Genomic DNA, 15,675 nt, shown 5'->3' on the forward strand with positions numbered 1-15,675 from the left:
CAGAGAGAGACAGAGCATGAACGGGGGAGGGGCAGAGAGAGAGGGAGACACAGAATCGGAAACAGGCTCCAGGCTCTGAGCCATCAGCCCAGAGCCTGACGTGGAGCTCGAACTCCCCGACCGCGAGATCGTGACCTGGCTGAAGTCAGATGCTTAACCGACTGCGCCACCCAGGCGCCCCAAGAAATTCGATTTTAAATGAAACTAGGAATCAAGAAAAAGGTATAAAATGGTAAAACTTCATTTTTTGTAGAGGCACTACAATATGCAAATTCTATCTTTGAGGTCTAAATTTAAAATTTACTTCTTTGAATGTTGGCTTATCATCCCAACCTGGCTGAATGCAGCTGTACAGATGACATGGGCCAAACCTATGCCCTCTTCCTTTTGGACTGGATTATGAACTCAAACAATATTAAAACGATGCTATGCTGTTTGGATGAGCACTGGGTACTGTATGGAAACAAATTTGATAATAAATTTCATATTTAAAAAAATGATAACATGCTATTAAAATAACACAGAAGAGTAAAAAATGGTTCATGAATTAAATTTGAATAGAATGTTTTTAAAACCTGAATATAGAAAATTTGGAGCCCAACAGCAACTAAGACATTTTTATACTATTTTTCTTATGTGATAATGTAAAGGTTATATTTTGAATACAAAAAAAAAAAAAAGCATCTTAACAGTTCACTGTTCACTACGGTTTTCACTCTTAAATTAGTAATTCTACATTCAGACCAAAAAAGCAAATACCACTGTTTGAGACTGAAAATTAATGGGCATGGATACAAATGTTAAAATCCCAGCTCTTCATGTACAAAATGTCTGAAGTTCATAGCACAAAAAATAGCCTGAAAAAATAATTCTCGGTTTCACACTGGCCATGCTTAGAACACAAGGTTGCAAGCTGCCAGATGACCACCACTCAGATAACCAATTAAACCACATGTGGTACCAAATGACAAGTAGTGGTATGTGTAAGGCAAATAGAAGGATCCCTTATGTTTCTAACTGCTCACAGACTCTAAGAAACACAGAAGCCAGAGCTGGAAGGCAATTTAGAGAATCCTATTAACACAGTCTTTAAAAAGATCAAATTGAAGACTATCGAGTCTGAATGACTTGCTAAAGTTCCAACAAACCCTTCCATGGGATCTAAGTGTTCTGACAAGCAACTCTTTCCACTGCAGAGAGCAATCTTGCAAGTTAGACCCCCTATGGCCTCTAAAGGCAACACAGCCTAGAGCATTGAGGAAATCACCTAGATAATTAAAATTCCAAACCATTTACAATAATAAAGTAAAATCTGAAGCTTTGAGAGTAGCTTTTCAATTGTAAAATTAAGATAAAATTTTGAAGAAATATAGCATTATGCTAAATAAAGCATAGCATGGGAGAAAAAATATATATATTATATTTATATTTCTTATAAATATTTATATTTGTCTTATATTTATATTTTATATTCACAAATATTTTTATAAATCTATTTCTATATATTAAATATTTTTATATGTTTCCCATATATATATATATAAACATATATATGAGAAAGAGATACTATATTTCAAAAATAAGAATCCTCCCTTTTTAAAACCAGCTTTCTATACTTCTAAAAGCTAAAAACAAACAAGCAAATAAACAAAACCCCATTTACTATTATAATCAATTAACATTCTGAGTCTCTTTATACTTTCTGGATCTACTTTGATTTACCTGCTCATTACCACCAGCCTTTTACAACCCCTAAGCCCACCACAGATACCCAGTGGGGCCTCCACAGTGGTGGAGGCAATATTAAGCAATATTGCCCCTTATGACATTACTGTGGCTTAAAGAAAAATCCAGAAAATACATCTGCCCTCTAGGCTATTTTCACTGACTGTTCATAAACATGTATAAACTCTTCTTAGAACTATAGATAATTAGTCATAAAGGAAAAGTTTAGAAGTGACTTAATCTAAGGGATGTTAAATACATTTATCACAAGAAACTTTCATCCAAAGAGAATCTTATTTTACATATAAATATGAATAACATATAGATCACCATCTAAAAACCACCAGCCAAACCCAACAACCTCAAGGAACCATATTTTGCTTTTAATATTAATCTGTTGCTGTTGACCCAAGAGACTTTTGCATCTCCTCTAACATATATATCTCTGCCTCTATATTGTGTACTTATACTCTTATAATACAAGAAAACAAGGAAGGTAAAAACACACAGACTTCCCTCAATATGACAGACTGTTATTGTAGAACAAAATCTTTGTGGTTTTTATCAGTCAATTATAACAGATGCTTAATCTTCATTTCTAGAAAATATCACCCATCCCTATATGTACTGGTAGATTCTTGATCAAAACTGTGCATTCCATGCTGTGGACACAGTCACCAGAAAAACCTTTATTAATCTAGTAATCTTCTCAGTTATTCACAAGAACTGGCCATATTGACAACCACTATGATTCACTGGATTAGCCCCACATTTTCTAAACTGTGTTCTACAAAAAAACCTCTTGAAGAAGTGTTTATTGGGTCCCCCATTCCTCCACAAATAAAAGATGCCCAATGAAACATAATCCTTAAAATATTGTATTTTTCACTCCTCTCATGAAGATTTGCAAAATCATTAGCATATTATGGGCCTGACAATTCCTGCAGCAAAAAAAACCTATTTTACATATTTAACATACTTTCCAATGTGATTTGAGCAGAAATATTTTGAGTACAGGGCCCACATGTACATTCTACAGAACAGTGTTCTCCTAAGGAACTATTATTTTAGCCCACACCACATAAAATGACATTCTCAGAGGAAATTTTGGTGCCCAGGGCCAAAACAAAGGAAAGATTCAGAAATAAAAACTCATTCAACAGCACAATTAAATATGCCTTCATACTAATGAATTATCTGCAGAATGTTTAATAGCATAAAAAGGAATATAACACAATCAATCCTGGTTCTCATACAGTCAGTTATTCCCATTCTTTTTTTTTTCTATTATGTTTACTCACAAATGGTGAGAAATTATGCTTAGAGAAGAACACTTAGCTATGTCCACCCTTGCAATAACTCTAGCACCACACAAAGATTCTTGGTCTATAGTTTTGGAATAACTGGTCCAGATCACAAGAATGGCACTGTCTTCCACAACTCAGATGTCTTGTTTTGGTTTGTTTTGTTTTGCTGTTTTTCTTTTTTTTTTTTTTTTTTTTCTCTGTGACAAGTTCACAGCAATCCTCACACATGGTTCATTTTATGTGCACAATACCCAAATAAAGGAATCTCTTCAATAAAATAAATCAAAGGTAAAGCTTTACCACAGGGTCATTTGCTACACAAATTCATTTAATAAAGCATATTCTACAGAACAGGCCCTGGACTCTGTAACCATTGTGGTCTACTTTCCACCTGATATTTGGACTTAACTCTTGGATGGATTTTTAGAGTCAGCATGATTGGAAAACTCAGTAGTATTACATTAAGTTACCCAAATTGTTGCTTCTTTTAAGACAAATTTTGGTTTGCTTAGACTCACACATGCACACATACACTGAACATGTAGCAGAGGGTGACACATAAAATTTGTTTCTTGTACTCATTAAAGTTACCAACTGGTAAGTCTTATTCAAAAAGTTAAAGTTAAAAAGAACAGGGATGTTATGCTGAACTAAGTAACAAATACTTTATATGGAAACATATACATATCATATATACATATATATCAAACACAACCAGGATTATATAGCTTTAAACCATAGACTTTCTTGTCCTTTAAAGTCAATCCAAAATAAAAACAAATGTATTTCATATCACAAATCATAGCATGTGGATTTAGCAAATATTTAACATAAAAGGAATTATTTAGTTGTAAAACGAGGATAACTGGGATAAAACACAATAATGTTGTAATCAATAGAATCCACATCCTCCTTCAGATTGACTGCAGAAGCACAGATTAGGGCATTTAAAAAGCTGTGACATTCTCACATCTTAATTTTGTTCCCATTAACCTGAAATGTCAGATCCATGCACTGTAAAAGTTTTGTTAATTGTATTAATGTTTCTTTGTGATGCTTAAGTTTGATTGAAAAATGAAAAGAGAAACGGGTGCCTAGGTGGCTCAGTGGGCTGTGTCCGACTTTGGCTTAGGTCATGATTTCACAGCTTATGAGTTTGGGCCCCGCCTCAGGCTCTGTGCTGACAGCTCAGAGCCTGGATGACTCTGTCTCTCCCTCTCTCTCCCCCTCCCCCCCCTCTAACATAAAATAAACATGAAAAAGAAAAAGAAAAATGAAAAGAGGGATATATGAGTTAATGCTTACAAATGATTTCTACTACTTGATGTGGTCTCCTGATAAGGAATAAAGGAATTCTACATCCCCAGCCAGAGAGATCAGAAGCTTGACTTTCCACTGAACTGATAACACTGAGAAAATTGCCGAGAGGTGAGACCTATCTTAGTCTTTGTGTTCCAAATTTTGCAGCTAAAGAATCTTCTTAATGGCTGGCATAAATGGTCCAGAAGTAAACTGTGCTGGAAAACTAGCAAACAATAAAAACCACTGCAGCCTCACTGTACTACTGACTGGCCATCAGGAAAGCAATGCAAAACCCAACGAATGCTTACATAAAAACAATCAAAACTTCTGTGGCATATAAAAAAACTGAATCGACATTTGACAAGTAGACATGAAACTTTGAGTGCAAAAAAGGCAACAATGATTGGTGTTTAGATTATCTACACCAACCCTTACAATACTTTATTCTCCTTTCTACTCTGAACTCAGCATAAAAGCTCTCCAGTAAAAAGGGTAACAGCTATAAAATACCAGATCACAGTATTATATTCTGTACAATTATACAAATTCTGATCAAATTAAGTCCCCTAAGGTAAAATCTCTATACATCACATTTAGCCAGTAAAAGCTTCTTCTTGGCCATAAGCCCAAATTTTGAGTTACAAAAATATTTCATTGGAAGGCTACATATCTATTTATTTATGCACTTATATATTTATTCATTCATTCTTCATTCATATACTGTCTTTCAACAAATGTCTAATAGGTGCCTCTCAAGTGTCAGGCCATGCAAGGACTGTCCATAGACACAGTTCTGCTTCATGGAACTTATAGTCTGAAAGGCTTTAAGCAAATAAATACACCTTAATCATATGTAACACTGTAATAAGTGTTACAAGCAAATAAGATTTCTTGCAAAAGTAGAATGGGAAGATCAAATTTAGACAATGAAAGTCACAGAAGAAGGTAAAATCACATGTGCTCCGAACAGAGGATATTTTGCTGCTCCGTAGCATAAGGTTGAAAAACCAAAGACACAGGACCAAGTGCCAGTTTTGCCATGTAGTAAGTTAGTGCTATTCCTAAGGTTGTTTCTCTTCTGAAAAGTGGAGATGAGGTTAACACCCATATTACCTACTTTACCAAGTTCATCACCAGGTCTGAAGATCAAATATAACAGAATACTTGAAGTATTTCATAAACTGCAAAATGTGTAAAACTGTTAGTTATTTCCCTAAGTTGCATCTCAACATGTATTATAAAATTATTTAAAGGATTCCATATGGTGATAGGCTTCTTATGCAATGACAGTATGCATGATACAATACAAAACCCATATGAGAAAGAAAGATACTGCTACCAACAGAAGAAAACAAGAGTCATAATAGCAAAGTCAAAAGTTGAATCCATATTGCTTTACTTGCAAAAATCAGAAAAATCTTTATATGTAAATAAGCGTATTTGCACCACCAATTCAAGCCAAATACTCCTAAGTGCAACACACCATACAAACCCTGAACCAGGGCACATGCTCAAATAAGAGGTGGTTCACAACAGGACAATGTGTGTAAGATCCATCTTTTAAGAGATGTAGCAACATAAGCTTTACAACCTCCCTGAAGGAAAACACAGAAAGCATTTTCTTTGCATTCTCAATACCATGCCTTCCAATATTAAACACAAACCTCCCTTTGTAAAAAGCATATTATGTAAGGTATTATTTTCATCCATCTCTGAAGTTCATTATATGCTTTCTTATCAGTGCCCCAGCATTGATGTATGATCATAGCTTATGCATGAAACATACTGCCAGTGAAAAGTAATGTCCTCAATAAACAGCCTTACCTCCAAAATGCAGCAACCTGGAACCAAATGCCAACACACTCTGTAGACCTCACCCCTGGAGTGCCTTCCATGTAAGCAGTTTTCCAATCCCAACTGGGTCAGAGAAATACTTTTCCTTTCTCCTGAGTCATCCCCCAGCTTACTTTGTAATAAGAGCATTAGCACATTTCCAACCTTTAAAATGCTAATAACAATTAATATGCAATTAATATGGCCAAGGACTGGAAAAATTAGTTAATGATAGCTTTCTACCATGTGTTTGTGTAGCTGTGATTGTCTTTACCATGATTTTCTCTGTAGACCTTAGCCCTTTGTGATTTAGTACTTTGCAATCAATTCTGTAGGGCATCTGGAAAACCTTCTACTATTTTACTGAGTGTTAAGTGACTTGCCTAAGACTAGATGTTCTCACAAACCTGAAAATAGAACCCAAAACTCCAATCCCATTAGGCTCTTTTCAGCACACTACCTGGACTCTTGGGATTCAGTTCTTCCACCTGAGATTCTAGCACAGTAGTGGACACTGAACTCAGATTCACCATTCACTATTGGCAAAGAAACCTCTAGACTCTGAAAGGTGGGAGGGCAGATTGAGTAACATAAATTGGACAAAAAAGCCTAAAAGCTGAATTCTCCAGACCTCACACCCCACTTTCTCTGAAAAGGGGAAAGACAAAGTGATAGTGCAAACGTTTATGTGCATGTGTACATGCATGGTTTTGTACTTGAATGAGACCTATGCATTTTACAGTGAGGCAGCTCCAAAGCAGCTTTTTGAGATGTGTCAAAACTACGTCATGTACAATACTTATTTTACACCTAGACATTTTTTAAAAAGTGGATTTTGTAATAAGAAAATGCAACAAACAAGAAAGGAATACAATAGAACTAGAATAATGGATGAATATACATCTCATTAAAACTAAGGATACACGTTATATGTTACTTAAAAGGAACTCATTATATATATATATATATATATATATATATATATATATATATGTATATATATGTATATATGTAAATGTATATATATGTATATATATATATATAATTTACATGCATGATAGCAGAAAAAATTAATCCTGTAGTTACATTCTCATTAGGATTAAGTTATTTTTAATGGACTAATTAAATATAAAGTAATAACAAATACAAGATAAATCCTAAAAATTACTATTAATACTACTAGATTTTGAATCTAGTGTTACATCCTCAATACTTTAAAGTTAATTAATTAAAAATTAAGTATGTGTAGTTTCTCCTCTAAATTACTATATCAAATAATGGCTTATTCTATTAAAAAAAAGAACTCATGACTACTTTAAAATACTGTTTCCATTTTTTAATTTATTTTTAAGAGTTATAGAATTACTTCATTCTCTGAGTAAAAATACTGTTTTGAAAATAAAATTTTCTAGTTGTTTTATATATTTAATATTTCTTTATGTTTCCTATACTTTAATTTATTCATATTTCATTATTGGTACTCCATTTATTCATCTCTCCATCTACCTATTCAACACATGTTTATTATACACTGGGACCAATGCTTAAGCATCAGAATTATAACAAATATATATAAAAGTTTTCAGTCAACACTGTTCTTTCACATATACAATGTCACTTAAAGAAATATGTAGACTAAGTCTAAATAATTTCTTAACCATACATAATCTTAAAAATATATAAGAAATTTTAAAACAAAGGCTAAGAGAAGCAAATGAAGTTATAGAAGACAAAATGGTCTTCGTTTGACTGCTGTTGAGTCAGCTAATTTCTTAAAAAGTGCATGAAAAGAAGAATTGGAAGGTTGGGGAAAATGTAAATGTAGAATATATTTTCCATGAAACAAGTTATAGCAAAATAATGTTAAATAGTAAAATACTCAAATTCATTCTTAGAATGGCTCTACAAAATACCAAAAAGCATGATACATGCACACATGTATATACACAAATATGTCTATTTATTTGTTTATTTGAGGACAGAGGTGTTCTTTGGAGGCAGGATCTATAGGCACTCTCAGTAGATAAAGATTGTGCTTCACAACTGTTTAAAAAGTAACAATACTACTATTATGCAGTGTATAGTATTATTCTTTCCAATCACTCCCAAAAGCTCATGAACAAGTACATATCTGTCCCACATTGAGATACACATGCTTTGTATATTCTTATTTGAAACATTAGTAAATTTATTAAAATTTATTTCACTAAATATATGTTTTCAAAAATATATCTATGAAAAGAAAAAGAAAAAAATCAAGGAATAAAACTTCCATGATTTATCCTTAATTTTCCTGTAAATTTTGCTTCTGCTGAGACATCCTCACTCTTCTTTTTAAATTTATATTTTAGCCAAAAGATTCATCTAAAACCACATCTCAAATCATGTCAATCACCTGTTTAAAACATTTATGGAGTTACTTGACAATCAGCATTTGAAATCGGCATGGCAGAGCAGAAGGTAAGTGAACAGGGGTTTGTATCACTTTTCCAATTTTATCTTTTGAATCTCCACTTCACAATCTCCTATCCTGCTCATCTATCCATCCATACCTTTGCCATTTTTCTTCCCTAATCTAGAACACCCTCCTCCATCTATGCCTGTTGCAATTCTACTCCCCCTACTTATCCAAGAAACTTTCCATGTCAGAAATAATCTATCTCCCTCTTCTCCAATATCTCTCTCCTTCTCTCTTCTTCCTTCCCTCTCTCTCTTCCATATGCTCCTTTCTTTTGTTCCTCTATTGAGACTGACCACATCCTATGTTTTGTTACAAAGATTTGACATATCTCCTGTAATAGCTACAAAACCTTTAAAACGAGACCATTTTTTATTTAGTTTTATTACCTCACAAAACTTACTTTTGTGTGGCTAGTAAGGGGATTAAAGAGGCTCATAATTTGGATTTATATTTTTAAATAACATGATGGAAGGATGGTTCTAATCTTACGCATTTCTCTGCTCTTTCCTTATAAAATGTGAGCTCCAAAATGATACTTAACCATTGTTATATTTGAAGTTTCTTTAATAATAGATCAAACATCATAACTATAACCATGAGCAAACATGTTAAGGGAAATCATATTTTTCCAGCCTACAATTTTACTCAATCCACTTGTTGAGGCTATTTCAAATGTGAAGCAGTCCCATCTGTCCAATAGCCTACAGTAAACTTATGTTTAGAGAGCCACAAAAATTACCATCATGAGAATGCAAAAAAAATACATACAAGTATACTATGGCTATGTTATGCAAAATTATTGACTTTGGGATATAAACTAAATTAAAGATTATTCAGTATAATGGCTTGTATCTTCAACTTGTCTTTCTATTATTAGGTCCAGAGAAAATTGGGACACTTCAATTTATGGTGCATGATTATTGATGGAAGTTTTTACAGGTGCCAAATATCAGCATGATGACAACTGGATAACTAAGTTTAAAAATTAACTCAAAGAAAATGTGCAGTGGTCTGCAAGAACATTCTCCTTATTCACCTGGTTGTTTTAATATTGTATAGAGTTCTTAAAGGGCCACATCAATCTATCTCCTATGTCATTTGACATCCAATATAATGATTTTGATATAATAATCCACTAATTATTCAATTATCTTGTTTAAAGAATTTTCTCTAGAGGATGTGAAATTCTCAATTAAGAAAATCACAGATTATGTCAACTTGTTCCTTTAAGATCATAAAGCATACCTTATGAACAGGAATATTTTTATAAAATTATTTAAAAAGTAAAACATATGTAATGTTAATTTTTAATATTATGTATGTAAAGTCATATTATTTCTGTGTTTCTTGCTAACACTTTCATTATTATAATTCCTTGTACAAAAAATGTCCTTAGTAGTATACATTGAAAGAAAAGTGCATTACTTTAAAATCACATATTATAACTTAAAAACTTTAGGTTAAGAGTGAAAATTTGATGAAATTAATTTTGTGTGGTCAAAGATTTCTTCCTAAAAAATCCACAGTAAAAAATATTTTTAAACATATCTTGCTAAACAGTCTATGTAGTTTATTTGTAAATGTTTGTATTTCTATAATTTATTGTGATATTTCCTAAAATACTGTCCACAAAATAGTGCTTCAAAAAAAAATGTGAGGCACTAGTTTTAAATGCAGACACCCCAAGATTCCACTCCACGGTTGGATCAGAATCTTTTGGAGTGAGGAACCTGGGAGTATGCATTTAAAACAAGTTTTCTCAGGTACACCAGACTTGAGAAACCTACTGGGTCTATCTGAAACCATGCCTCATTATATTCTTAATGTTATGTTAGAGTCAGCAAATGGTTTTTCCCCAAAAAATATTCTTTCCAAATGCTCATTCTTACAATTTCTAAAGTGCCACTCAACCGAAAATCAAATGTTTCCAAATCCCAGAATATTTCATCTCAATTAACAAATGAAAGGGGTTCTTTTGCTTCTTATTCCCAGTTGTCCTAGTGTCCTGAGCAAAAAAGCCCATGACACCCACTTCGCACCTCAGGACACGGACCTCCGGTTTCCACAGGTTACAATACTGAATCCCGTTCACATTAACATAGCTTTAAGTGACACTGGGCTCACTAGCCTTCGACTCTCCTGGCACAGCGGCCCCTTCCGAAAGCCCGCCAGCTGCCCAGGCTCTCCAGTTCTCAGAGACGCCTGGCTCTGTCAGCACCTCCGACAGCGACTGGCGGAGCGGGATTCCGGGTTTCACTGTCCAGGAGCCTGCCCTTCCAAAAGCCACTGAGACCAAGGAAACTGACCCGAGATACCCTTGAGTACACAAATCATTGCCCCTCGTTCTCTCCAGCTGCCAGCATCTCTTTCCAAAAAAACAACAAAGGAAACCTTAAGTACCTCTTACCTAGAATATGAGCCACCCCCACAACTCGCCTCTCTTCCCTGGTTCCCCAGCGCCTGTTGCTAAGGAGGCGAGATGGCACTAGGGAAGCCTCAGGCCCAGGTGACAGACCGCTGGAGGAGCTGGGAGCACGAGGGCTGCGGTGAAAGCCAAGCGCTAGGCCGGCCTAGGACCCCTTCCTTCCGCAGGAAGGGTGCGCCCTCCGCACGGAACCGACGCCAACTACGCCCCCCGCGCACACCGGGAGGGTGGAGGGAGCCGCACGAGCGAGAGGCTGGCTCCCGGAGAGCCGCTCCCTCTGCGGGCCAGGGAAGATCGGCCCCGGCAGAGAAGGCCTCTGGCCCAGTACTGTGGGCCCAGGCAGTGGGGCAGGGACTCGGGGACAGCCCTGGGGAGGGAGGGCACTCACCATGTTGACTTCGGAAACCATGTCTATGCTGGCGATATCGATGTTCATCCCCACGCAGACCGGGGGACCTGCGGGAAGAGCACCACACAGAGATCAGCCAAGCTCGGGCACCGGGTGCGGGTGGCACTGAGGAAAGCGGTGCCCACCCGAGGAGAGGTAGCAGGTGAAATGCCTCCCACCTCTCCCCCCCTCACTCCGCCGCAGCTCGGCTTCAGCGCCCCCCACCTCCCTCCACCACCCAGGCCGCCAGCGCGGTGGGTCGCGCATCCCGCAGCAGCCGCGCACACCCCACTTACCCCCGAAGTCGGGTCTCAGGCGAATGTCGTAGCCTTTCAACAGCTTGTCCACCGTCTCCTTCACAAAGGACATGTTCCCGGGATCGTTCACGCTGGGGGAGGGGGCAAGGGGCACAGAGAGCAGGGTCAGGCGGTGGCTCACCCGCCAGCGCCCGAAGCGTACACCCGCGCGCCCTGCCCGCTGCCCGGCCCGCTTCCCATCCACCCACCCGCGACCCTACCTCTGGGCGCAGCACACCACAGCCACCAGCACTGGGGCCGAGAAAATGCCGAAAAGCCTTCCTCCCGCAAAGCCCCACATCCCTCCGCCGCGCCCCGGCACGGGGGAGGGGGCGCCCCGCCGCCGTCGCGACCCGCAGCCGGGGCTGCTCCTGCTGCTGCCGCCGCCGCCGCCGCCGCCGCGCTGGCCCTAAGCGGAGGAGGGCGGAGGGGGAGGGGGAGGGAAGGAGGGGGAGGAGCGGGCGCGAGGGGAGGAGGAGCAGCAGGCCGGGGAGCGGAGGGAGGGGGAGGAGGCAAGGCGAGCCGGAGGCGGAGCCCGCTGCGCCGAGCACCCTAGCCTCCCCCGCGCTAGCCGCGGCTGGTGGCCCCGGCCCTTGGCGCTCCCTCCCGCCTCCGCGGCTGCGGAGCGGGACCTGGAGCCCGGCCGGGGACAGCAAGTAGTAGCCGCGGCTGTGCGGCGCTGAACAGGGCCGGGCTCGGCCGCGAAGCCAGCTCCGCCGCTCTTGCTGCGACCAGGCGAAGGACCGACGGCGACACAGGCAGCGGCGGTGAGGGAAACGCCATCCGCTTCCCCCCGCCCCTTTCCTGGTCCGACCCCCTCAACGACCCCCGCCCAGCTGCGACGCAGGCCAAGAATCAGTGGGTGCTGTACAGTGCCTGTGCCCGCAGGTCTGCGCGCTACAGCGTCTGGAAGGAGGCTGCGGGTCGGGGGAAAGCCCCCACCTCACCTGCGGGGCTCAGAGCCTCGAATCCCCAGAGTCCAGAAGAGCCAGATGGGCAGCAGGAGAGCCGGGAGCCTGGAGCACATGGCGTTGCTCCTCCGACCGAATCTGAGTGGGATCGGCTCTCCCCCACAGCCACCCAGCATTCAAACAGCGACGCGGGGATCCCCGCCCCTGCCCCCACCCACGGGCTTTCCCTCCTGACCCATCATCCAGCCCCTTGCATGGCGGCCGGGTTAATTATTTATGCACCATAAAACCATTTTTTAAAAATCTGTACGTTAAACTATTCCTCTCACTTCACCCCTGAACATTTCATATGAGCAATGGGCCCTCCCTGCTCATATAAATACATTTATGATGAATGGTAAAGAGAGGCCTGATCATGTACACCTTATTAGCAGTAAGGTAATAAGTAAATTGGAGTCCAAATCAGACCTGGAGACCCTGGACTGTTGTTCCAGGGTTGGGAAAATAACTTGCCTTTTCTGGCTCAGCCTGGAGCTGTCCGTGGTTCTTAATATAAAACCGTGTGCCTAAGGGGTGTCTGTTCACCCATGACCATGGGTTGCATATTTTTCTTTAGTGAATAATCTTCAATAGTTTCTTTGTGCCTCAGACTTCCAATATTGAAGAAGATGGTTACACAATTCTACTTGTGGTTAAAGAACAAAACCTACAAATCAAGTTCACTTTTGTGCTTGATAGGCTTTCTTGAGCCATTCCAGGACTTAATGAATGGCTAATAATAGATACCTGCTTTTCTGTATTGACTTATTTTTTTTTCTGTAAAGCTTAAAGTTTTCTTTTCTACTGTCAAGACTTTATGTAGGTAAATATCTAAATCTAGACCTTAATTATCAACTTGGCATGTTTCTGTGCATTAATTTTAAATATCATTGCCTTTTAAAAAATCAGCAATTTTATTTTTGGAGCAAAAAATGTGACTGCAGTACCTGAAAGGTTGATATTAAGATAGGTTAAGAGATAAATATAGCCCCCTAATTGTTTTATGGAAAAGTCTGTTCACAACTACTTTGTGTTCTGTGTCCTGTTAATGTGCAATGGAATTATAAGAAAAATGAGGTCTATGTTATCATACCTTCCACTCTACATTATGTTTTATTCTATGTCTCCTATTTGCATATACCTCTTAGAGAAAGGCCCTGCTGGGGATCACAGCTATAGAAAGTAAACAATGAGAATAAGGTGTTTGAGTACAGCCAATAACATAATAAATATTATCCCCCTTTCTACTACTTTTATGTTCTAAAACTTGCAAAACCACATTACAGATGCAATTGTTATTTAACTGTGTACCACTTCAGATATTGGCTTTAAGCAGTCTCTGAGGTTCTTGCCCTTATTTTTCACCACAGTTCTACTTTAGCACACAGATGCATAAAAGCTCTGATCAGCTTTACCAGAGAACAAACTTACATCCATCACCTCGTGTCCACATTCCTTGTCTCTCACCTCCCACTTTCAAGTTTCTCACTTGACAATGAGGTCTAAGATGCTACAGGAACTTCTCAGTACTCACATATGTGCAATCTGAAGTTGCAGGAGAATTAGCGATTCATGGGGTGGAATTTGACAAATGGGAAGTGGGAAACAGGTAGATAAATAATTTTCTCTTTATTGCACCTAAGAAATATCCTGAGATGCAGCAGTAGCTCCTATGTTTTCTCTCTTCTTCCATGCCTTCACTCCTGTTTTCATCAGTATTACACACTCTTGTAAACTGTAGCATTTACATTTTGCCTCAATATGTTTTCTGGGGAACCAGGCTAAGTCATCACCAATTGGCAAATTACTAAAAATATCACCTAAAATGATATGAAGACAAAATCAAAGAGAAAAATTGTGGTGAGTGCATGCAGGTGTAATCAATGTTCATGGGTTATAAGACTCATAATAGTTGCTGCCCAGCTTGCACTTACATAAACAACAGAGGCTGGACATGCAGCCACTGGACCCACCCTCCTGCATCAGCTCCCTCTCACATAGCCATTTTGGAGGGTTGGATGAGCACTGAACCCCAAGCACCTCCATCCTTTGACTCTTATTGACAGGATTCCTGAAACCAAGAATAGTTACATATCTTTACTATGTGGTGGTAATGTATTAGCCAAACCATCAGGAAATTATTGATTCACTTTTCACTTTATTTGCTACTGAAAGAGAGAAAGGAGATGGGGTTGCACAATGCATAAATTTTCATGTCAGAAGAAAAAGGAGAGGAATGCCATTTTTTTCATAGTAAAGTGGTTATAAACAGACTGGAATAATATTTAGTGGGTCCATAAGGTAGGAAGAAGGAAGAGAAGAGCATCACATGATCACTTTATCTGCTCCATATTTGTGCGTTTTGGCTGAGCCATATGCCTTTCACCAAACTGTCTTTTGTTCAGACATAGTTGCATCTTATAGAGAATCAACCTGGTTGTTTAAATAGTATAAAATCTTCTGATAGTATATTTTACTATATTCTGATAGTATATTCTGATAGTATATTTTAAAGTTATTTTAAAAATAACTCAATTAATTGGAGGTAGAGCATATGAAATAAAGTGTGAAATGTATAGTTAGATGAGTTTTGACAAATGTATTTCAAATGTCATTCTCATCACCCCCAAAATTTCCTCTCAGTCCTTAAACCTACATGTCATTCATAGGGCTTGTAGACAAGCACTGACCTAAGTTCCATCATTACAGATTTTTTTTCCCTAGCATTCCATATAAGTTGAGTTATGCAGTATATGTTATTTTATGTCTAGATTATTTCTTTTACTACACTGTTTCTGGTATCTATACATGCTGTTGCAGACCAATAGTTTATTTCCCTATTTTTTAAAGTTTGTTTATTTATTTATTTATTTATTTATTTATTTATTTATTTATAGAGAGAGGACGGGAGGGGGGCAAAGAGAGAGGGAAGGAGAATTGAAGGGCTCAATCGTACAAAATATGAGATCATGAGCCTAACTCAAGAGG

General features: G+C 38.6%; 1 protein-coding gene across 3 annotated transcripts in view; it reads right to left on the reverse strand.

Moving 5' to 3' along the window:
- Positions 1 to 15,675, reverse strand: part of GABRB3 (gamma-aminobutyric acid type A receptor subunit beta3) — a 474,786-nt gene that overhangs the window by 241,987 nt on the left and 217,124 nt on the right. Inside the window, exons 1-3 of one of the 3 annotated variants that reach the window (XM_043554899.1) lie at positions 12,685 to 12,779; positions 11,738 to 11,829; positions 11,442 to 11,509 (exon numbers count right to left, since the gene is read on the reverse strand). In XM_043554899.1, the coding sequence (XP_043410834.1) occupies positions 11,442 to 11,509; positions 11,738 to 11,829; positions 12,685 to 12,764 (240 nt within the window). In that variant the 5' untranslated portion in view covers positions 12,765 to 12,779. Of the gene's footprint in view, positions 1 to 11,441; positions 11,510 to 11,737; positions 11,830 to 11,958; positions 12,123 to 12,684; positions 12,780 to 15,675 lie in introns of those variants that run through there. The other 2 variants (XM_043554898.1, XM_043554897.1) reach the window with 2 other exon arrangements.

Source organism: Prionailurus bengalensis, chromosome B3 (genome assembly GCF_016509475.1).
Source record: "Prionailurus bengalensis isolate Pbe53 chromosome B3, Fcat_Pben_1.1_paternal_pri, whole genome shotgun sequence".
NCBI classification, from domain to species: domain Eukaryota; kingdom Metazoa; phylum Chordata; class Mammalia; order Carnivora; family Felidae; genus Prionailurus; species Prionailurus bengalensis.